This window comes from Alligator mississippiensis, chromosome 1 (genome assembly GCF_030867095.1).
Source record: "Alligator mississippiensis isolate rAllMis1 chromosome 1, rAllMis1, whole genome shotgun sequence".
Classification (NCBI taxonomy): domain Eukaryota; kingdom Metazoa; phylum Chordata; order Crocodylia; family Alligatoridae; genus Alligator; species Alligator mississippiensis.
This window is the reverse complement of record NC_081824.1, coordinates 92,830,759-92,852,951: the sequence shown is the minus strand read 5'-3', so window position 1 is coordinate 92,852,951 and position 22,193 is coordinate 92,830,759. Positions and strand designations below refer to the sequence as shown.

At 42.7% G+C, this 22,193-nt stretch overlaps 1 protein-coding gene across 1 annotated transcript; it reads right to left on the bottom strand.

Moving 5' to 3' along the window:
• Nucleotides 1–1,807: 1,807 nt before the first annotated feature.
• On the bottom strand, nucleotides 1,808–22,190 carry QRSL1 (glutaminyl-tRNA amidotransferase subunit QRSL1). The gene is made up of 11 exons (XM_014605854.3): nucleotides 22,089–22,190; nucleotides 18,926–19,085; nucleotides 17,664–17,762; nucleotides 16,287–16,383; nucleotides 15,619–15,795; nucleotides 13,261–13,436; nucleotides 13,038–13,150; nucleotides 9,561–9,753; nucleotides 6,496–6,613; nucleotides 2,765–2,970; nucleotides 1,808–2,176 (listed from the first exon to the last, which is right to left on the bottom strand). The coding sequence occupies exons 1-11, from the start codon at nucleotides 22,110–22,112 to the stop codon at nucleotides 1,968–1,970; spliced, it is 1,572 nt and encodes a 523-aa protein (XP_014461340.1). The 5' UTR covers nucleotides 22,113–22,190; the 3' UTR covers nucleotides 1,808–1,967.
• Between the last annotated feature and the right edge of the window lie 3 nt (nucleotides 22,191–22,193).

Below are 22,193 nucleotides of genomic sequence, written 5' to 3'. Positions count from 1 at the left end.
TAGGGTCAGCACAGTTGCTGGCCCAGCTTCCCCTACCCCATCCAAGGTAACCTGCAACATGCCAGAGGGCGCATGGCATGGGTGTTCCCCAGGGACAAGAAGCAGTGGCAAGGTGTGCTGCTGCTTCTTGTCCCCAGGAAAACAAATGTCCACACTTGTGTGGACACGATCCAAGAGCTCAAGCTCTTCAGTTTAATGGACAACTGTTAATGGATGATCTTATTGCAATGTCTGAGCACTTCGCATGGGAAACAGAACACTTTGATAATAGGCTCTTCAATCAGACCTAAGCATGGCAGTCTAATGGCTGAAAGCTGACACTAGACAAAAATAAGACTTGATATAAGGTGCAGATTTTAAATAGCAAGGTTAATTAACCAGTGGAACAACTTATCTTAAGATTCCTTACTACTGACCATTTTTAAAATTTAGAGTGGAGAGTTTCCTAAAATAAATGCTTTAGTTTCAAACAAGAATTTGCTTAGTAATGTCCTACAGGCCTTGTTAGACAGCTCAGATGAAGCAGGAGTTGGAAACCTATGGCCCACAGACCAGAGCCGTCCCAGGAAGGGGTCCTAATCTGGCTCTCAAAGGTCTGATCCAGCACAGGGGAATTAGTGGCGCAGTTGTGTTCTGCTGCCCATCTCTGCAGCAGTCCCCTTTGCTGCGGAGCTTGCTGCTGTACCATGTCTGCACTTCTCTTACTGCAGAGGGAATGGGTATCTGCAGTGAGGGTGAATGCAGCAGGTGGTGGTGCAGGTGGGGGCAGGAAATGGAAGAGGGGCAGGGGGTAGAGACTTGTGGTTGTAGGACTGTCTGGGTTGCAAGCTTAGGCCTGCACTGTCAAAAGGCTACTGACCCCTAGGCTAGAGGATCACAAATAGTCTCATCTGGCTTCATAATCTATGAATCTACATTAGTTGTAAATTGTGTTTGAAGCTGAAACAAGAAAAGTTTGAAGTGAAATGACTTTTCATTTCTTTTCTCTATTTTGCCAATGCAAGAAGAAAATAGAGACTCCAAAAATGAGTAATAGTCTGAACTCAACTGTTTCTATTTTATAAAAGTAGAAAGTAGGCATGTTAAATATTGCAGCTATTGCTGTTTATTAAACCTTCCATTCTAACTTCATGGCTTGGTACTGCCCAACTTTTTACTTATTGTTTCTCAGACATTAGATAGCCATCAAATAGGAGATAGGACCCTTCTTCTGGAAGGCCTAGGGTAAAGAAAAGAATGAACTGATCCATTAATGCTTATTTTTGACACCTCACCTATGCTAATAGAATGCAAGAGGAAACACAGGTGTTCATGAATTCAAGGGCTGCTTTTCCATAGAATTATTTGGACTGAGTTCCTGTTGTGAAAAGGGTTTTGTAACCACCACAGAAACCTCTGGGATCTCTTCACAGGGGGTACACGCTGCATGGGTTTAAGGGCCTTCTTTCAACAGATCAGGGAGTTTTATTGTTTTTCCATGCATGCTTCTTTATCATTCCATCTTCAATTCTTTTCCCCAATCTGAAACTGGGCCTGTACTAATTTGTGAGCATAGCCTCCTATCCTTCAGCCATGACCCCTCTGTGAAAGTCATTCCCTGGAAGCTTGGTTTCAAGCCACGGGACCAGGGATAAAGTAGGAAACCAGGGCCCTTGGCAAGCACGCAATATTGAGGCAACAGCTTATGTTTTGTTTCTTACTGGAACAAACACTTCAACACTTCCTTGGGAGATGAAGGAAACAAGGTCAAGACATACCACTATTGTTACAGTGTTAATATATTCTTCTTAAACAGTACACACACTGCTCTTATAAACATAATTTAATTTGGGGTTCACTTCAATTTAATTACATACTAACAGCTTTCATGAATCCATTTTGCACTAATGCATATTTTCAGAATCTAGATTATCATTTATACAAAACAAAACCAACTGAAAGATCCTTTTCATATTCGTTACCCTAAATTATGAAGAAAGGCTGATTTTTTGATGGGAGAGAGCATCAGCATGATCTAGCATTTCCTGTAGTTGAAGGATAGGGAATTTTGCTTGTTTTTCAAACCATTTGGCTACAGTGAGAAGCTGCAGCTCCTGGAACGCTCGTCCAACAAACTGAAGCCCAATTGGCAAGCCTTTCTCTGAAAGTGCGGTAGGAATGCTTGCAGCTGGCAGCCCTGAGAAAAGACAAAATTATTAAACATCACGCCTGCAAGATTAGCTATAAAACAAACCATATATTAGGACTTATTAGAAAAAGAAACTTCAAAAAAGAACCAAAGCAGAACTTGGGGAAGGTGGGTGGCAGAGAGAACAACAACGACAACTAGAATAAAAACACTTGCATCAATTAACCAAGTTTATACGCATTTTAGAAGCTTGTATATTTTACAGTAATAGGATAAGAACTGTTGATTCATCTAAGTCAGGAGTTTTCAGCCTTTTTGGGTCAGTATACCCCCAGCTGTTGGTAGAGAAGGCAGGAGCCCACCGGTGACTAGGGTGGGGTGGGGTTCTCCTGCAGCTGATTGGCAAGCGTGCTGGTGACATGGCGGTGCTTGCTGCTGAGTACCCCCAAGGCCATCCCAAGTACCCCCAGTTGAAAACCCCTGATCTAAGTCAATATAAGCTCACAACTTAAGATGACAAGTTGATTAAGCTGGAGCTTCCTGTGCAAAGGCAGTGGGGGAAAAGGCAACTGGCAGGAGGTAACAGGCTCTAAACATTTTTTCCCAGCAATCTACTTAAGTAGTTCATCTACTCACCTGACATGTTTGCAGCCTGCGTAAAAATATCATCCTGTGCACTGCGGGTTCTATTGTCTTCTTTGATGAACTCCACATAAGGAACTGCATCTCTCAGAGTGGTGGGAGTGAGCAAAACATCAACACCACTACTGAAGACGTTCACAAAGTCATTGGCAATGAGACGCCTCACTTTTTGGGCCTTGATAAAATATTTCTCATAATTCCTAGAAACAAATATTATCACTTGTTAGAGATCCAATTTGTGAAGACACAGAACCTAATTCCTCAGTTGCTATGGAAAAAACAAGCTCAACATTTTCCTGAGCTGCAGGACTGAATTTTCAATAGAGCACATAATCACTCATCAAAATGACATGCTAGTGTTTCACCAATAACAGTATAGCATATTGTTAAAAAAAGCCATGGAACAGATGGAGAAGGGACAGTTGTGCGAGGGAAGGAGGAAGAAATGGGGAAACAGCTGGAGAAGGCTTAGGGGAGAGGCAAAGAGAAACCCAGTGCAAGATGGGAGACTAGCACCAAATCGGCTTTTTATAACCTACTCATGTTAAACGCTCCCTTTGCTTGACCCCTAAGTATCCACCAAATGTTACTGCATGATGGAACAGTGATGACTGAAAAAAACTAGACTGCTAAAACAGAAGTACAGTTCAGGATAATCACCATTTACGATTCAATCCAGCATTTCCATCAAGCATATGAATAGTCCCATTACCACAATGGAGCTACTCGCATGCTTAAAGCTATTCATATGTTTGTGTGTTCTATGGATTTGGTCTTTTTTTTTTTTTTTTTAACATTTCATAGAGAAGTTAAACACAAACTCCTTACCCAAACATTCCTTGGTCATTTTTATATGTAAATACTACTTTAAGTTGAAGCAGTCTATAGATTCGTTGTCTACTTCTGTAAACTTTTGAGCCAGAACCCCCCCCCAGATAACTATATGATTCCTGCTACTCCACATGCAGCGCTGCCCTCAATTTAGGGTGTTAGGCAGCTAATATTTAGGATCTTGGTTGCAAAAGCACTGAACATCCAAAAAATCAAAACCAAACACCCATAGGTACTAAAAAACAAAACAAACATATTATAAATGGATAGATATCGCAGTGCCAGCGTGTCCGCATCTAAAACGGTCCAGATTATGCAAGACCCACAACTGTCACATGATCAATCTAAAGAACTGGTTTTTTGGAGTTGTAATGAAAATTATTTGGATGCTTTGTAATTTTTCAAAGCTTTATAAAAATACTGATAGAAACTAGAACTTAATCCACAAAAATGATGGTAGACTACAAGATCTAGTACAGTCTATATCTAGGGTGATGAGTTATATTGTAGAAGATAGCTATCTTTTTCACAGTTATTTGTGAAATTATCCTAGCACAACATGGAAAAAGCAGTTCATGACAATACTAAACATTTTCAGAAGTTATAAAACTATAGAAAGACATCAGCTTCATGCAGTTACTGGCTAGTATTTTTTTTTAACTAGGTTTCACATATACCTGAAAATATTTTATAACTTGAATATATCAAAGAATAAACATCTGACTCCTACAATTTCTTACAAGAATGTGTTTTTAACCATGGACTCTATTCTTAATAAGTCATTTACTGTAGCTTGTAACACAGTGGCAAGACTGCCCCCTGTTTAGTTTTAGTGGAAGTCAGTCCTGTTTTCCTTTACCCAAAGTGATCTATACAGGTTGTTAAGCATTCAGTCTAAAATAACGAAAGATGGTCCAGACAGACTTAATCAGGAGGACTGAGCTGGGCACACAAAGCAAATATACTGACAGATATTTCTTGGGAGCTGGCTTCAAATACTGATTGATAACATCTGTCTTAAAGACACAGTTTTTAGCAGGTCTAAGAGATTCAGTCAGCAGCAATATTCTTCTGGAACATTTATTTTAAGACTGAGTACACAGCTAAATTATCCTGCTTGGTATCCAACAGGAGGAAGCAGAGAGGGTAGGAGTCTTACCAAGAAAATTTTCCAAAATAGTTGTAAATAAAGATAGAAATTAAAAGCAAGAATTAAAACTATCCCCGCTGAATTTTCACAGCAGTTTTTCAAAGCCATATTTGGAAAATACATGACTTCACAAAATAAGTGAGTTCATTTGATCACACAGAACAATTCTTTCCTCTTTACATTTGGAAGGATAAAAGGGAAAGGCAAGAGATGTATATAAACTGAGTACCATTTCTTAAAGATTTCTGTGGGAGGTGCCAATGACACAGACCAAACCATTTCTATGCATCAAGGGCTTTAGCTAAATTAAATTGGCTTTGTTCTGAAGGCCACATTACATTTAATTGTATACTTAGGTTCCATTTGGATGTCGATGGCATACCACTGACTAGATTTTTGCATAATTTAACTGAAGGTTGCCAATAATGTCAGATGAAAGAAATCACAAAGTTGTTCGACCTTGCTAAATTAAAAAAGGTTTCCAGCTAAGAGCAAAGGAAAACATCATTTCTACCTATTAATAACTGTTAACAGCTAAAGCAATACAAAAACTATTGCCTTAGTAACATAGAAAAGTCTGCCCCACACAAGTAGTTTTGTCATCTGGGCTGAGTACAGATATTCAAAGGCCCAAGCCTGAATCAATTCAAGCTTTACAGGTTAGTCTAACTTGTGTAGATTGAACCAACAAGCAAGTGAACAAACATTCACTTTTGATTCTGGAAATGCAGCGACATGCCTGCAGTGGCTCAAGCCAGAAGCCCAGGGGCACAAGAGCAAGCCCTCAGCTCAAGGGAAGCTGAGCTGAGGAGGGGGCATGGCCAGGCCCCAGCAAGCCGGGTATGATTGGGGAGGAGTTTAAACCCCCATGATGGCCTGCACGGTCCCCAGTCAAGGTATGCCTGGAGGGGGAAGAGAGAAGTAGCTCCTGCTAGGCATTTTTCACCCCCTTCCCCCCCACCGCTTGAGCGGTGCAGGGTGTGGCCAGCCTCAGCAGCAGCCTGAAGTGAATGGGGAGATGGAGGGTGGTTTAATTCCGCCCCCCCCCCCCATGTGCCACCGGTACAGACCGCAGCCAGGGTCTGCCAGACAGGGGCGCAATGGCCCCTATCAGGCATTTTGCTCTGCTTGCCATTCAAGTGGTGGAGGGCATGGCCAGCCCCAGTAGCAGCCAGAAGCAAACGGGGGGGAGGGGGGGTCACTTCAGGCTACTGCCAGGGCTGGCCTCACCCCCCCACTGCTTGAGCAGCTGGGGGCAGGAGGGATGCCCGACAGGGGCTGCTATGCCCCCACCAGGCAGATGGGATCCTTCAGGGGAAATAAACCCACTCCCTGCTCCCTTCGCCTTAGGGAGCCATGCTGGGTCAGCAGCTGGCTATGCCCCTGAACTTGGTCCGGCCAAGGAGCAGAGCCCTACTCTCTGGAGCAGGCAGCACAGCCCAGGCCAAGGCTGCAGAGCATGCTGGGATGCTAAGGGACTCTGATTTAACTAAAACCAGGAAGGGGTCTGGGACAGGAGTTCCATAAATTAGTTGAGTCTAATACTACATTCAACCAGATTTGTCTTAAACCAGTTTTGGCCATTTTGAAACTGGTTTATGTACACTAAGCTTCTGTTCTGTTACAGGTTTAAACTAGTTTCTGATCACTTAAAACCAGTTTATGTGAAACTTCAGTCCCTAGCCCTGCCGTAAACAAATATATTAACTTTGAAGATTTGAGCTTTAACATGTGCTGAACTTACTGCTTCAGCAAAAAGTAGTTTCCTGATAGAATTCTTCCCCTTACAACATCATTAAACCCTTCTCGTCGTGTTGCAGCATACATGCTTTCTGTTGACTTGTCCATATTGGAACGGTGTCCTAAAAATAAACCACCAGTGATTTGAAAATAAACCCTAGTAGCCATGAAAACTGTTAAACAATAGTGACAGTAAGGCAGAGTTGAAGTAACATGCAATTAATTTTTCACGGAACCAAACCCAAAGCTTTTATATTTATTAAAAGCTATTAAAGTATATTAAAAGCTAAAACATATTAACCAAACTTCAGCACTGGACTTCCACTTTTAAAACCAGGTGGCACCTACTATACAGGATATGTTTACAGGATGGTGCATGGTTCACAGATCCTCAGCCTAGCCCTCTGTACACTAGCTCCTAAACCAGAAGTACTGTAGTCATGTTCTGAGAAACAGAGCTAAATGTCAGGTTTAAACATGACTGCTGCTTCTGACTTGGAATGGTTTTGTGCCTTGCGTGGCATGTCATGCTTGTGTCATGGAATGGATCTAACTCTTGCTCCTGCTCTTCAGTTTGACGTGGAGAAAGTTGCCTCTCTTTTTTCCTGTCCTTGACTTGACTTAAAGTATTTTTGTAACACTGACAGATCATCCTCCAGTTCATTTTGAGCAAAGATTAACACTGGAGTTGAACAGTGCGCTACTCCACAAGTAAAAGTGAGACAGCAATCTTCTCCAACTAAAAACTGACTTATTCATCCAAAAGGTTTGATTCTAAGCTAACTGAAGTTAACAGGAGGACTTCAACAAAGACTTCAACAGACTTGGGATCAGAGTCTAAACTTTCCAGAACTTAAAGCACACCCCAAAAAATGGAGAACCAAAGACTATACTGGCATAAGCAGTGCAATTCCAATTATTTTAGTGGAGATGTACTTTCTCATGGGACTTTCTTATGAGTTTGGCCAATTACACTCTTCTGAAACTATTGAACAGGTGTGCAGAGAGGATCTGAATCTAGTTCAAAATTTTATTTGCATGTATTTATAAGTTGGTGATAGCTATATTATCCCATAGTGGTTTAGAGTACACACATATCATTTAAGTATAAAACAAAATCCAGATAGGTATTAGACTGTGAATACCATAAAAGCACAGTATGTCTTGCAATTGTTTTGTGCAAGTGAAACATTTGAGGCAATTAATGTAACTTTTCTATTCCCTGCAAACCAGATCACCATTAGGTAGAAACTTAAAGATAGAGCACCAGATCTCTTGAAAATCTTAACTCATTTTAAGGCACTGTAGACTATGTCTTCCTTTAGTGAATGACCAGCTTCAGAACAGAGTAAAATAAATATTCTGTTCAAATGTATCACACATGCCCATAATACCATAAACGAGTTATAAACAAAGATGCTAATTCAGGAAACTACTTTGTTCATATTTACTAGCATAGGTTTTTTTCAGTACACATTTACAGAAACAGTAACTTGAGTGTTAGAGAGTGGCAGTCTACGGGGCACTGGTGACAACAGGCATGGTAAAGACGCTGTAATTCACGGCTGCCTAAATGGTGTCCTAAGGGGTTAGACTGCAGCCCATAGGGTTCATTAGTGCAATTGCTGAAGCTGCTGCACTGACTGCTCTGTAAACCAGGGTGAATCCTGCTGCTAAGCCCTCTTGCTTGCCAATGATTTTGGACTTTTTGGTTACTGCAGGTAACTAACTGGTGGCATGGGAAACAAGAGGGGGGAGAGGGAGAATATGGGAAGTGGATTCAGTAACAAGCTGCTGCCCTGCTGGCAAAAGTGAGCTATCTGGTCCACAGACCCAAATAAATTGGACAACCTTGCTTTAATTAAATCCATGAATACAACAAAGAGGTTAATTTAATTGAGGGCAGCGTGTTCCTTCCAGTCAGCAATGACTAAGCCGAGTGAGCCACTAGCTATATGGGAAGCCTTCGTGTATCAGTAAGCTGAAAACTTCCATAGATGACATCATCTGCACAGATTTCAACTATAACTATACTATGGGACTGCTGCCACTTTAAGTACAGTGGCTGAGCCACTTGGTATAGACCCCGCTATGCCAGTAGAAGGAATGTTTCCACCAAGGAAAGTTATACCAGCTCCTCTAAATGGCAGAAACCTTCTGCTGTGTCTATGCCAAGTGTTTTGGTAGCATAGCTATATTAGCTACAGGAGATGTTCTTTTAAGACCCCATATCTGACACAGCTAAACCATTCAAATCAGTAAGATAAAGCCCATGCAAAAGAGTATAATGTATAGCATCTCACCAAATAAAAGGCAGAATGTTTAGGTCAGTGGTTTCCAAACTGTGGGTCGCAGATGGGGTTGTGGTATGGTGCTCTCTCTCACCCCAGGTCCCATCCGCTGGGCTGCAGAGGCCTGGGGGACGGGCAGCAGAGCAGGAAAACCCAAGCCTGCAGCAGGCAGCCTGGATCCTCTCCCCCCGCCCCCCACAGCTTCTGCTCAGGCCATGCCACCCGTGGGGGAGGGGACAGAGTTGGGGAGCCACGCTCTGCGCTCTGGCCTCAGCAGCTGCTGCTTCGTATGGGCAGCAGCTGGGGCTCAGGTGCTGCTGAGGTGGGGGACATGGGGGCTGCAGGCCCTGGGGCACCTGGGGAAGGTGGGGGGCTGCAAGTTGGGAGTAAGGGGCCATACTGAGGAAATGGGGCTATGCTGAGGAAAAGTTTGGGAAGCACTGGTTTAGGTACATACTGAACACATTGTACCTTTAAAAATTCAATTTCTGAAACAGAAAAAAAATACACTTTTCTGTTAGAAGCAGATATCCAATAAGGGCTTCACAGCTTTTGGGTTATCCAGTCACAGTGCAGGTGACCTCAGTTTCCACTGATTCATTCCAGCTTTCATCTAAGATAGGGTTTTTACTTTACAGTGCCTTTGGATCACGCGCATCTCCAAACATTTAACCACATATTACACACACAGTTGTTAACAATTTCCAGGCCACTTAAAACTTTCTTACTCTCATACCAATTGGTATGGAGTCATGTTTTTAGAGGAAGGAGGACTTACCATATTCCAGTCCATCAAATCTGGCCATATTTGATGCAACTTCTGCTGCGCACAGCACATGATAGCAGACAATAGAATAACAAGTGTGCGGTAGACTCACTTCAATTACTCTAGCACCTGCATTCTCAAAGAGGTCAGCAGCTTTCGACCAGACTTTCAGAGTTTCACTAGACAACCCAGGTATGTGGTATTCCTTGGAGGAGAACAAAAGTCAGGAGATTAATTCTATGCATAAATATATTTTGGGATAGTTTTACATGGGTTTACTTTCAGTGGTTTTTATGCAAGCAGCATTATGGAATATACTATTTGATGCAAATACTTTTAAATGATCTTTTAAAATATTTATTATAGACAACCGTCTCTGCGATGTGTTGGCTATCAAATACATACATGATTCATATATTTTAAGACCATTATGATCACTTGTCCTAATTGCTTGTATGGACAGAGATGACAATTACCCCCAGGTGATTCTTGCTGCAGGTCTTGAATTACCGGATGAGTAGCTGCCTACTTATCTGTCTTTTGACAGGGACCATGGTGCACTGCCTTGCATTCATGAACAGTTCAATTTCAATTTTAATCCATGATACCAGGAACATTACAGGTAACGTTACATGAACAGAAAACATTCAAAATGCATTTTGGCAAGTGTTATGCCTAGGGCCCCTGGCACATGTTCATGTAATGGCAAGATGGGATCTGATCTCCCATCTCAATAATACCTCCTGCCATACCACCTATGCACAGCAGAAGGCATGATTGCTGGGATCAGGGATTAGATCCCATCTCACCATTACTGCTTGCCAGTGAAGAAGGATCATAAGCCTGGGCTCCCCCTGCACTGGCAAACTGAAAGGACTGCCCACAGCAAGTCCAGCAAAGCTGATAATCAGCTGATTGTTGGCTCTATCCCCAAGAACCCCATCAGAGACTCAAACCAGCTCCAGTACACTCTGGGACCAGGGCTGACAATCAGCTGATTATCATCTAGGCTTCTGACAGCACTAGGGCCAGTTCTAGTCTCCAGTGTAGCGAGCTGACAATAAATTGATTGTTGGTGCTGGCTGGGACAGCCCCAAGTCCAATTCTAAACTGGGGCTGTCTGGGCAGGGCTGACAATCAGGTGACCTCAGTTTCCACCAATTAGTGGAATTAGCTGATTGTCAAAACCCAGCACCCTGCTGGGGCACAGGGGAATCAGAGACTTGGGGGTGCGGGGAGCTGAAGGGCTTCCCCTCTGGGGACTTTAAACTCCACCAGGAGCCTCTGATCCCCGACACACTGGCAGCCTAGCCAGACTTATGGGTGCTCCTTAAATCTGCCTGGGTGGTAGGAACTAGAGACTGGGTAGCCTCTCCCTACTGTCTGGGTCCGAACACCTATGGAGTTTTAAAAAGCATGGCTGTGGCTTATGGTGCAGGGTATAAGATCCTGGCTCTTCAGCTGCCCATGCCTCACAGGTGAGAACATTTAAAATATTACCTTTGGTATTCCTACACAGAGTTTGCTGACATCTATGAAACCTGAAGCAGTACCTGCAGCTATGAAGCAGTGAGCTCCCAGCTAATGCTTCCACAAGTGCCTTGGGAACTTAAAAAAGTGGGTGTGCAGCTGGGAACCCCAGGTGCCTGACTGCTTTTAAGAAGTCGGATATACAAGGAGCCTGACATCGAGGAGATACTTCCCAATTCCAGGCTCATGGTGCCCCCCACCCTACCCCCCCTTCTGGCTCTGGGGATGCAGCAGGGACACCTGCTGCTGCCCCCAAGCAGGTAAAGGACAGCTGTGTTCTGGACTCTGGGGCTTCTCCATACCAGAACTGAATGCTCTGCTGAGCACTGGGAGCTGTCTTGGGTCAGCCTTGACATGCTATGTGTTCAACCTGAAGCATAATGCAAATGAGCCATGAAGACGTTACACAGTATATGTGGAATATCTTTGTGGCATATTTTCTACATTATCACACTATAAATTGGCCTTAACTCTTGGCTGGATTACTGTATCGTGTGATTAACACCTTAATCATAACCCAAACATAACATGTGCCAGGGCCCCAAGTCAAAAAGAGCAGTCTAATAAATATTGGTGTTGAGACCGTGTTAAGTATTGGTGATAAGATTCAGCTTCATGTATGTTCTTAAAAAGCAGTCTAAGATAACCAGCCTAGTTGTCCTAAAGATTTGGGTGTACAATTTAATGAAATGGTGTGGGGTCACTCTCTGAATCAGCTGTTCTAATTGCCCATGTACACAGTCTTACCCTGAGGTAGAAGTAAACTGACCCATGATAACTTACTCCTCTTTTACTGAGGGCTAGGCTACCATGGTTTAGCTTCCACTTAACTACAGGGGAAGAGCATGCATAACGGCAGTAACTGAGGTAAAGGACATCCAGTAAAGCCTCTCCCTCTTTTAGAGCACAGTGAATTGTTTGGATATCAATAGCCTAAGTTACTTAGCTGAATTATCCATTTTGTGGACACCCATTGTTGTTCTAACTGTAAGTTCAACTCCACAGTACAGTTTTTCCTCCTTAAGAAAAATCTCTAACATCACACAAAGGTTTGTACTATTAGGATATATATTAAAAACACTTCTTGTCACTACCACCATTTTAGATTACTAAAATCCAAATGTTAACATGATAACTTGAAGTAAACTAGATGCCTATTTCATGTAGACTGGACAACAACCTGATCTGTGGCATGTTGGTTTATCAAAACTGGCTCACTTGTTCTAGCACAATGCTTGAAAACAAGGGGAAGGGGAAGAGTCTTAGTCAAACAGCCATCCCCTACAAAGCTCAGTCAAAGTAACACACATTCACACACTTTTCTGCTATTAAATGATTAATTAAAAAGATACCAAAACTCAATTCTTAGCCTACCTGGTGATAACTCTTTTAACCACAAAGTTATTCAACTCTGTGGACTTGAAACCATGTAGCTTATCATCAATTTTAATAAATAGGGCAAGTTTCTCTTTGTATCCATAATAGGACCATATACATCACTCTTCCCCTTGCTTTGCTTTCCTCTGCACTGAAAAATTTCTTTACTATTTTGCCTTATTATAGCACTTTCCAGTCAAGTATTCCAGAGTTTTCCACAATGTCTCATCGTTCCTCTGTGACAAGAAGTTTTACACCAAAGGTACCAAAAGAAGAGTGACTTGCCTGCAGTAAAAAAGTCAGTGGTAAAACTAAGGAGTTCAGGCTCCCAATCTTCTTTTGTCATTTCTAGACAATGCCCCTCTAACAACTGGACAGAACTTTTCAGAAAGTATCAATGCCCCAGCTTAGCCACCTGAAGAAGCTGACACTAAGCAAGAAGATAAAAATCCTTTTACTCCCAGAGGCTGAATATACAGCAGATTTAAGCCTGTAGATTAAGCAAACAGGATATAAAGGTTTTACTCTGGTATGAATCCCCACCCTTGCTCCTTCAAAACGTGAAAACAGTTAAAATATTACCTTTGGTATTCCTATGCAGAGCTTGCCGACATCTATGACACTGGGTAATTTAAATGGATTAAAGGGGTCTTGCACTGTGGTAGAGTCTTTAGGATCATGCCCAGCAAGCACACCTGAAATGTGAAATGGGTTTCAAAAGGTACAGGAAAGAAAATACAATAGGGACTACTTGAATTCACAGGTTTTTGAGACAAATTGCATAAGACATGTACACTAGTAATACCCAACACAGTTGCAGCATCATCCACACATCTGGTTAAAATCCCTGGTACGTCCATGGAGTTCACTAGAGGAATGAGACCATGACGAGACACCAATCCATAGGTTGGTTTTAAACCTACTACTCCGCAGTGAGCAGCTGGGTTTCTGGTGGATCCTCCTGTATCTGATCCCAAAGCCCTATGATGTAAACAGAATTATTAACAGAATTGACTACTGTAGAACACATCCAAAGTGTATCAGTTGTTAAAGTCACAAACCTCTAGATGTGATTTTTCTACATGAAGGTCATGTACAGACATGGTGTTTGAAGTGCTCCAAACAGCAAAGGTATAGATGTGCACATGCTTTCAAAGAGCGCTTTCAAAAAAATGATCCTTGAACAAAAAAAAAAGAGGAAGGTCTTTGAAGGGCTTCCCTTTGTAGCACTTTCTGAAACGTCCCTACATTCCAGCAGTCTTCTGGTATTCCACAGTGGAAGGGGAGGGTAGATAGTCAACAAATACTCTGCTGAGCGTTCAACTGTCCTTGGGACCCTCTGGAAACCAGAAGCTAAGATGTATGTACAGTTCCCTGTTCACCAGGCCCTTGGCTAAAAAGCAGTCCCACTATGTGCCTTCCTGGCCATTTTGAAGCTCTCTGGGAATGGGGGAGAAGAAGTAGGGTGGCCTGCACATTTGCATGGTGCTGAAACAGAAGCATGCCAGGTTTAGAGCACTTCAAATGCATATTTGTCCATACTCAAAGAGAAAATATTTAAAGCACATCCTTTTTATGCATTCAAGCCCCATTTATTCTGCCCTACCTTTCCATTCTTTAGCTTGAACCAGGAGCTTTTAGTTTATAGCAAAATATTTATAAGCACTTTCCCTTTAATACAATAAGGTCCAATACCTATCAAAGATTATGGCAATATTTTTTGTTTTCCAAGACTACAATGGCACAAGGGCTTAACTTTCCATTAGTTAAACTCATACCTGCAATAATACCACATTTTTTGTACATTCAGGAGAAAAGTCATAGCTGAACTTTAAAACAAAAAATGCTGTTGTTAAAAAGCAACGTTTTGTAAAAATAAAAGTTTATTCCAATGAAATCTTTTATTGTTTTAAGAAACTTAAAAAGGAAGAAAAGTATCATTTTAATTGAAATCTGTCTTGATTGGATTTTTCCAAAAAAAATTTGTAAAAAGGTCAATTTCAGATGAAAAAGTTCCTTCCTGTTTTTGAAAAATTGTTTTACTAGTTCAAATTTTTCAGTCCATTTTTTCCAATGAATTTATCTTTTTTTTTTTTTTTACAAACTGGATTTGTACGCCAACTCTAATTTTTCACGTTATATGGCATGATACTGCCTAAAAGAAATTGGTTTTGGAGTAAACTACTAAAAAAAAACAAACCCTCATATTCTCCATAGATATATCTTCATTTGATATCTTATTTTTTCTTCGACTTAGAATCAGAAAACCGGATGACTTATATTCAAAAGGGATCCAGTAAGCTCAAATGTCTTCTGATTGAAAAATATAGCTGGAGTGTTTATTATATAGATGATCTATCATTTCTAAAAGCCCTGCAAAAAATGTTCTTTATATCTTCCACCTGTACTGATACTAACAGAAATGTGAGTTTAAAATTATTCACACATTTTTATTTCTTGCAAATAACAGCTCATTAATCTATGCAGTTAAGAACACTGTTAAAACACTTTTTGAAGTCATAACCAACTGGAATTGGGTTTTTAAAGAAACTCTTTTTGAATGCATTTTTCTGAAAGGTAACTTTTAAGTGTCTATATAGTTCAAACCATTTCAGTAAATCTGAGATCTGAAAGTTATTAGTCCCGAAATTCTATAAATTTGCCTGAATTATAGGTGGTCCTGCCACATAAATTAACTCTGGGAGAAAAGAATTTTACACTCCTAGAGATGAGAGCTTTTATATGGCAGGAGTTTTTTTGTGCCGATGCAGCTAGCTGATATAGCACTGATTGTAGGATACTTTTTAAAAGAGCAGGTATGGATGATAACAGTTAATTTCCCTCTTCCATAAATTTATTTCAGGCAATCCAAAATGTTCATACCACTATGCTGACTAAGATTTAGAAGGAAATATCTCACATTTATCCATACAAAATCACTTTCCTTTTGTGTTATGCCATATATCCTGAACACCACAGAGGTACTGAAACTAATTACCGAATAGAAGTGCTAATAATTGTCCAGTTTCAAACATAAACAATATCTGCTCTTGGGTATAAAATATGAACTAGATTATTGGAAGCGTCTAGAATTAAACTTGGAGGAAAAGTACTACATGAGTATGGTGCAGTTAATTAAAATCAGGTCTAAAGAGCTTCTTACGCAAAGCATGTGAAAGATGATACAGCAGCAGCGCTACCTCCTGAGCTTCCTCCTGTTATCAGCCAACTGGAGTCTTCATTCTCAAGATGGGAGTTCTGCCCACATTTTTCCCTGTACTGTTTTGAATAACTCCATGGGTTTCTAACTGGTCCAAATATCCCATCAGTGCTCCCAGATCTGATGTAAGAGATTAGGATAGTTTAAACACAGACAACTGTAAAGCATCAATGGACTATACACTGAAGAAAAATACAGTGAATACAATCACTCCTTAACCCTAATCGCTCCTTAACCCTAAGAGATAACTAATGTTTCAGTTGCAGGTCGGAGTTTGCTCGGTTACCAGAAAAAGCAATTTTTTTTTCAAAGAGAGTGAATACTACTTAATCAACCATCTCATTAGCATCCTATTATTTACAGGTGATACAATGGCTAGCTCACTCCTTTCTTAAAAACAGCTGGATACACACCATAATGAAATAAATATCCAGTGAAGTTCACAGAAATAGCCATTGTGTAGCTATAACCACCCTTGGTAAATATTTGCTTTCCTTATTTTCTCAATATGCATAAATTATTAATTAAGGATGAGGGAGGTGTCAGAGTAGACACTGTGTAGCTACACAATAACATGCAGTTATTCATTAATAATGTTAAATATAACTCACCCCATAGCAAATTCATCTAGGTTTGTTTTTCCTATAAGCACAGCACCCTGATCCAATAATTTTTGAACTACAGTAGCATTGTAAGGAGGAATATAACCTGAAAAACAATTAGATCAGTTAAGAGACTGTCTGGTGACATCTGGATAAATTTCAGTAACTAGACCTTCAAACAGTTCTAAGTAGCCATTATCTTTGCATGGCAACTGTCACTACACAATGCCAGGAACCCTCAAAATAGTGACATTTATCATCAATAAATTCTGATTGATCACAAACAGGGAATGAGTATTAGACAGAATGCTGACTTATTTCCTAGCATCTTTCTTTCCCGCCCCCCAAGACTGATCGATTTGTGCAGCTAAATTCAAACTACATTTGGTCATGCTGTGATGAGAACCAGACCTATTACAACAGAATTTAACATGGTGGTTGCCACTAGTTAACTAATGGAGTATCGCTAATCAACACTGACTGAGATTTTTTCTGAGAATGAAGTCAGCACGGAGCATTCTAAACCTTGAGCTTCTCAGACGTGCTGTCTTCCATCAATCAAAGCTGCCTGGGAGGCATGCCAAAGGAAAGGCATCTGAAATAACTTGACACTCCTATAAAATTCGTTTTTTTCTTCTATTGTTAGAAAACTAAAATAAAATAGTAGAATTTCTTCCCTAACCACCCTCAAAATATTTTTAAGTTTCACTTGTGCTTCTGTCAAGATTTTTTTCTATACTCAGCTTCATTCTTTCCGCAGTGCTAATTAATGAATTTTCCATTTGTGTTGGCTTCTCAATGCAACAGAATGAAAGTGATATTTTTTTTTAAATTCTATTTTTAATTGTGCTTTTTCTAGGCAAACATAACACAAAGCTATGGGAATTGTCATGTTTATACATGAAGATTAACAATCAAAATCAGGAATGCAGAGAGCAGAATTCAAAACTAAGACGACATCAATTTAAAAGACAACTATTTAGTTCAAGGACCAGGATCAAAAATTCTGGAAGAACAAACTAGAAACTGTATTTGAGTTCTGCTATGTAGTACAAATCAACAAACAAAAGCGAAGAGTGAAGAATACTGGCAACCTGAACATAACTTGGAACAAAATGTAACCTATTGTTAAAATTACAGTCTGTTGGCTAGAGTTAGTACTGGATGACCTTATTTGTCAAACAGTTACAATTTCAGGAGCAACACTATATAAAAAGTGAAAACTGTCTGTAAACCCAGAAAAGGCAAGGATGACTAACTGCGGTGTCTGAAACTATGTCAAGAGTTTTTTTAAATGACTAGGTTTCAACTACACTGTGCTTCATAGAAGTTTTAGAGAAAAGGACCAGAGCTTTAGAACCAGAACTGGTTTTGCCTCTACTTTACCTTTTAGCATGTTTGATGCGCATGTTGTTTCAATGCCAGTTGTGCTAAAGTTGTCTTTTACTGCAACAGGAATTCCATCTAAATCCCCCAGTGACTGACCTGTAATAACAAGAGGTATAACAGCACCATAACTTAAATCTAAATATTAAGAAGGGTTTAGTCATCCCTTTTTATTTTCCACTTCTGTTTTGTTTTTATTAAGGAATTCTTTCGATCATCATATGAATGCTTTTAAAGTTATACTTTCACAAAGTCTCAACTCTGTTCTTAAGGGTTTTGTTGCCCAAGCCAGATTTGTCCTCAAACTCCTTAGGTTCTGTAAAGTGTCATCGGCCCTGCTACTAAGACAGCTGGTTCCAAAATAGGTTAGCTATCCCAAAAAGGTGCCTGCCCCACACTGCGTGACCATATAATGCTTGCATCAATCTGAAATCCATGCCATTCCCACCCAGGAAAGGAGTTGAGACTGCCTGCCTGATGTGTCCAGCAAGTGGGCTCTAGAAAACCATAGCAAGAAGAAGAATCTGTCCAAGGAGACGTGACAATTAATCATCCAAGGAAGACTCTTAAAGGAGACAAATGTATTCCAGTTACATCTCCTCTACAGCGGTTTGCCAAAGGGGTTGAATAACAGAAACTGTCAGCTACAAAAAAGAAAAACCACATCAGAATTAATTCTCTTTTTTCCCTGTTCTCCAAGCAGGGACATACAGGAAATGTACCTCAAAGTGTTGGGAGAACTCCATCAACAACAGGAGACCACAGCTTCATAAAAATCACCTCTCGTATGATTTTTTTTTACATTTAAAACTAAATTAGGCTGGGAGTTGTTTTGTCTTCCCATGTTGATGGGGCTACAAAATAAAGGTTATTATGCCCCACTAGCTCTAATAACTGCTGCTGCCAATGTGAACCAAGCTGCTGAAGAATGGGTGGACATTAAGCTGCAGTACAGCTTAGCAAACAGAGCTGACCTTTATGTGCAGCCTCTACACGAAGGAAGCTAAATGATTTTGAGTAGTTTTTGTTCTGGGGCACCACAATGAGCACACCAGTGAATAAATATGCTCGTTGTGCAACCAGTGGTATCCACAGAGCATTTAGCTTGAATAGGTCCTGTTGCTGTTTAATACAACCAAGTCAAACAAACAGTAGCTTTCCTTTTTTATGCAAGCTGCTAAATCTGACAGAAAGTACTATACCCACTACAGTCAAACAAAAACTTTTGAGGAGGTATAACAAATATAGGCAAGCTAATTTACCTCTCCTATATCTCTTCTCAGATTCTTCAGCCTGCCTTAATGCAGTATCTTCTGTTACAGTGATGTACGCATTAAGACATTTGGTGGCTTTGATAAGAGACAGACATCGTTGACAAAGTTCTGTTGGACTCACTTGGCCCTCCTTTAGTGCTGTCGACACCTGAAAGGACATTTTTCATTTTCAAGTGTTAAGAACCTAGTCACAAAAACCAGTTAGATCTGCAGTTTCATTGCAGTTTCCAAAACTAATTCTCTCTACCTTCTACTTGAGGATAAATACAGCTGTGGTGTGTAGCATATACGTGATGGAACAACAGCCTTGGCTCTTCAAGCACTCTGCAAACTTTTGCATAAGTTTTTCAAATGGTTTCATCTTCAGCCCGCTACACTACCATTTTGGTCAATGCCTGAACAACTTCTGAACTAAAGATACACCAACACTTCGGTCCAATATCAGATAGGCACCGATATAAAGAAAATTATTGCATCGGAAGTCAGCCTGATGTGGCCGATAATTTGACCAGTAAATGCCTGTGCGTGTGTGCGCGCAGCTGCAGTGCAGCATGCAGACAGCAAGGAGCACAGCCTGGCAGCTTGGAGAGCTGAGTGAAGCTGGTAAGTCTGCTGTGGAGGGGCAGATCAACACCCCCCCCCCCAGTGAGGCAGGGGCCAGGGCAGGTGCTGCTCAGCCAGGGTGGGGACCAAGCTGTGCCTTGTCCAGAGGAGTGCGGGGGGTGCGCTCCTCCTGCTGTGTGCACCCCAGGTGGGCATAGGGGAGGGGGGATGTGCCCCTGGCTGGGACCGGGGCTGCACTGGGCATTTCCTGGTGCATGGGGGCTGCACTTGGAGTGGGCAGTGGTGGCACTGGGCAGGGAGCTATGGTGAAATTTGGGGTGGCTGCAGCCCTCCCCCATAGCCACCCTCCCAGTGCCGTCTCCGCCCACCCTGAGCACAGCCCTGGCCGAACATTCCCCTCCTCCCCCACGCTGGGAAGAACTCGCGGTAGCCCCAGTCCTAACCCAGAGCTGCAGCCCTCCCTCCCACCCCTCTCCGCACATATCCAGGGGGCACATGCTCTCCCCCCGTGCCTTCTTGAGGTGCACGCAGCCGTGGAAGCCGCCTCTCACTCCATACCCCCTGGATGAGCTGTGGCTCCTTCATAGATTTCATAGACATTAGGGCTGGAAGGGACCTCGGAAGATCATCGAGTCCAGCCCCCCGCCCAAAGGGCAGGACGTCAGCTGGGGTCATAGGATCCCAGCAAGATAAGCATCCAGTTTCATCTTGAAGGTGTTCAATGAAGGCGCTTGAACAACCTCCGGTGGCAGGCTGTTCCAGACCTTGGGGGCTCGAACAGTAAAGAAATTCTTCCTTATGTCCAGCCTGAAACGATCTTGTAGTAGTTTGTGACCATTCGTCCTCGTCATCCCTTGGGGCGCTCTGGTGAACAAACGTTCCCCTAGATACTGGTGGTCACCCCTGATAAACTTGTAGGTGGCCATCAGATCACCCCTGAGCCTGCACTTTTCCAGGCTAAAGAGCCCCAGGGCTCTCAGCCTGTCATCGTAGGGTCTGCTTCCCTGACCTCTGATCATGCGCGTGGCTCTTCTCTGGACTCTCTCAAGCTTCTCCACATCCTTTTTGAATTGTGGAGCCCAAAACTGGACGCAGTACTCCTTCCTGCACCCAGCCCCTGCCCCACTCCTTCCCTCACTGCAAGGGCCTTGACCTGCCCCTCCCCTTCCACCACAAGGTGGACACTGCTCTTCAAGCTGCAGGGCTATGTATTGGAAATTGGATCGGTATCGGCCAATATGCCTCCTTTAAAAAATTCGCTATCAGTATCGGCCCCCAGACTCTCTGTTGATGCACCCCTATTCTGAACACAGATCTAATGTGGCAACCTGTCCTGTATGCATTTATTATAAAACCATAGGAAAATAGGTCTGGAAAGGACTTCAAGAGGTCCGTTTAATCCAGCCCCCCCCTGCTCAAGGATCTAAACTGGTGGTGTTCAACCTTCACCTTGCAGGCTGGATCCAGCCCAGGAGGCCGTACACTCCAGTCTGGGGGGCTCCCCAAGGGTCCAGAAATTTGGTGGAATCCTAAAGCCGTGACAATTCATGTTGTCACCGCTGCCCCACTGCCACAATTCCAGGCCTGTGGGGAGCCCTGCAGGCCAGACAACATGGCCCAACACACCAGATCCTGTCGTTTTGCAGCCAGATTCAGGGCAGGAGTGAAGCAGTGAGTTCCTCTGCAGCTGGATCCAGCACGTGGGTCTGGGCCAGTGTCAGGGGCCACAAAGTAGAGCCCCCGTGCTCTAAACCAGGGGTGCTCATCCCCCTCCCTGTGGGCCAGATCGAGCCCGTGGAGCCATGTCACCCAGCCTGCGGGGCTCTTGCAGCTCTAAAAATCTGGTACTGGGTGGCAGCATTAATTGCCACTTCCCTACTGCCAAATTTCCAGACTGGGCGGCATGACCAAGAAGACTGAGCCCCCTGCTCCAAACCTTCCCCGGCAAGAGTGTCTGTCCAAGGCAGGGCTGGCCAGCTGGCAACCTGCCTCTGGCACCGTGCCCGCTACCTCTGCAGCTTCTGGAGTCTCCAAGCTCCCCCCAGCGTTGCCAGGTCTTAAATATGAAACGATCACATTGGGAGCTCAAAAATCATATTTGATGAAAAGCAATCGTACACTAAAAAAATATGCAAGTAAGTATCCAAATAAGTCTTGTTCTTATTTACTTTGTATTGCTCACTGTAAGATGCCAGTGAGTGACTGAGTGAGAACTGGGTCATCAAAGCTGAAGCGTTTCTTTATTTTGAGGCAAGCAAGCATAAGACCGCCATGACAGCAAGCCCCAAAGTCAGGTCAGATTCCCTGACAGCAACTCGGATTTTGCATCTGCTGCATCACTGAGCTGCCTCAAAAATTATGTGACATTTTAAACGCTTGTACTACTCTTGATCGCACAAGGGGTGAAATTACTGTTACAAATACAATAATTGTCGTAGACCGGGCAACACTGGCTCCCCCCAGCATCGCCCCGCCCCGCCCCGCCCCGCCCCATCCCGCTCCTGCTCCCTGCCCTTCCTCCAGGGGGCATGGGGCGGCGCGCGAGACCCGGCCCGGGCAGGGTAAGGCCCAGGCCACCTCCACTCACTTCTCGGAGGGCGGCGCGCAACATGCCCACAGTACCACTCCCGGCCGGAAACCTGCCGCTGGACTTAGGAAACCATGGGCGCCGCCATCTTGGATCGCCGGGTTA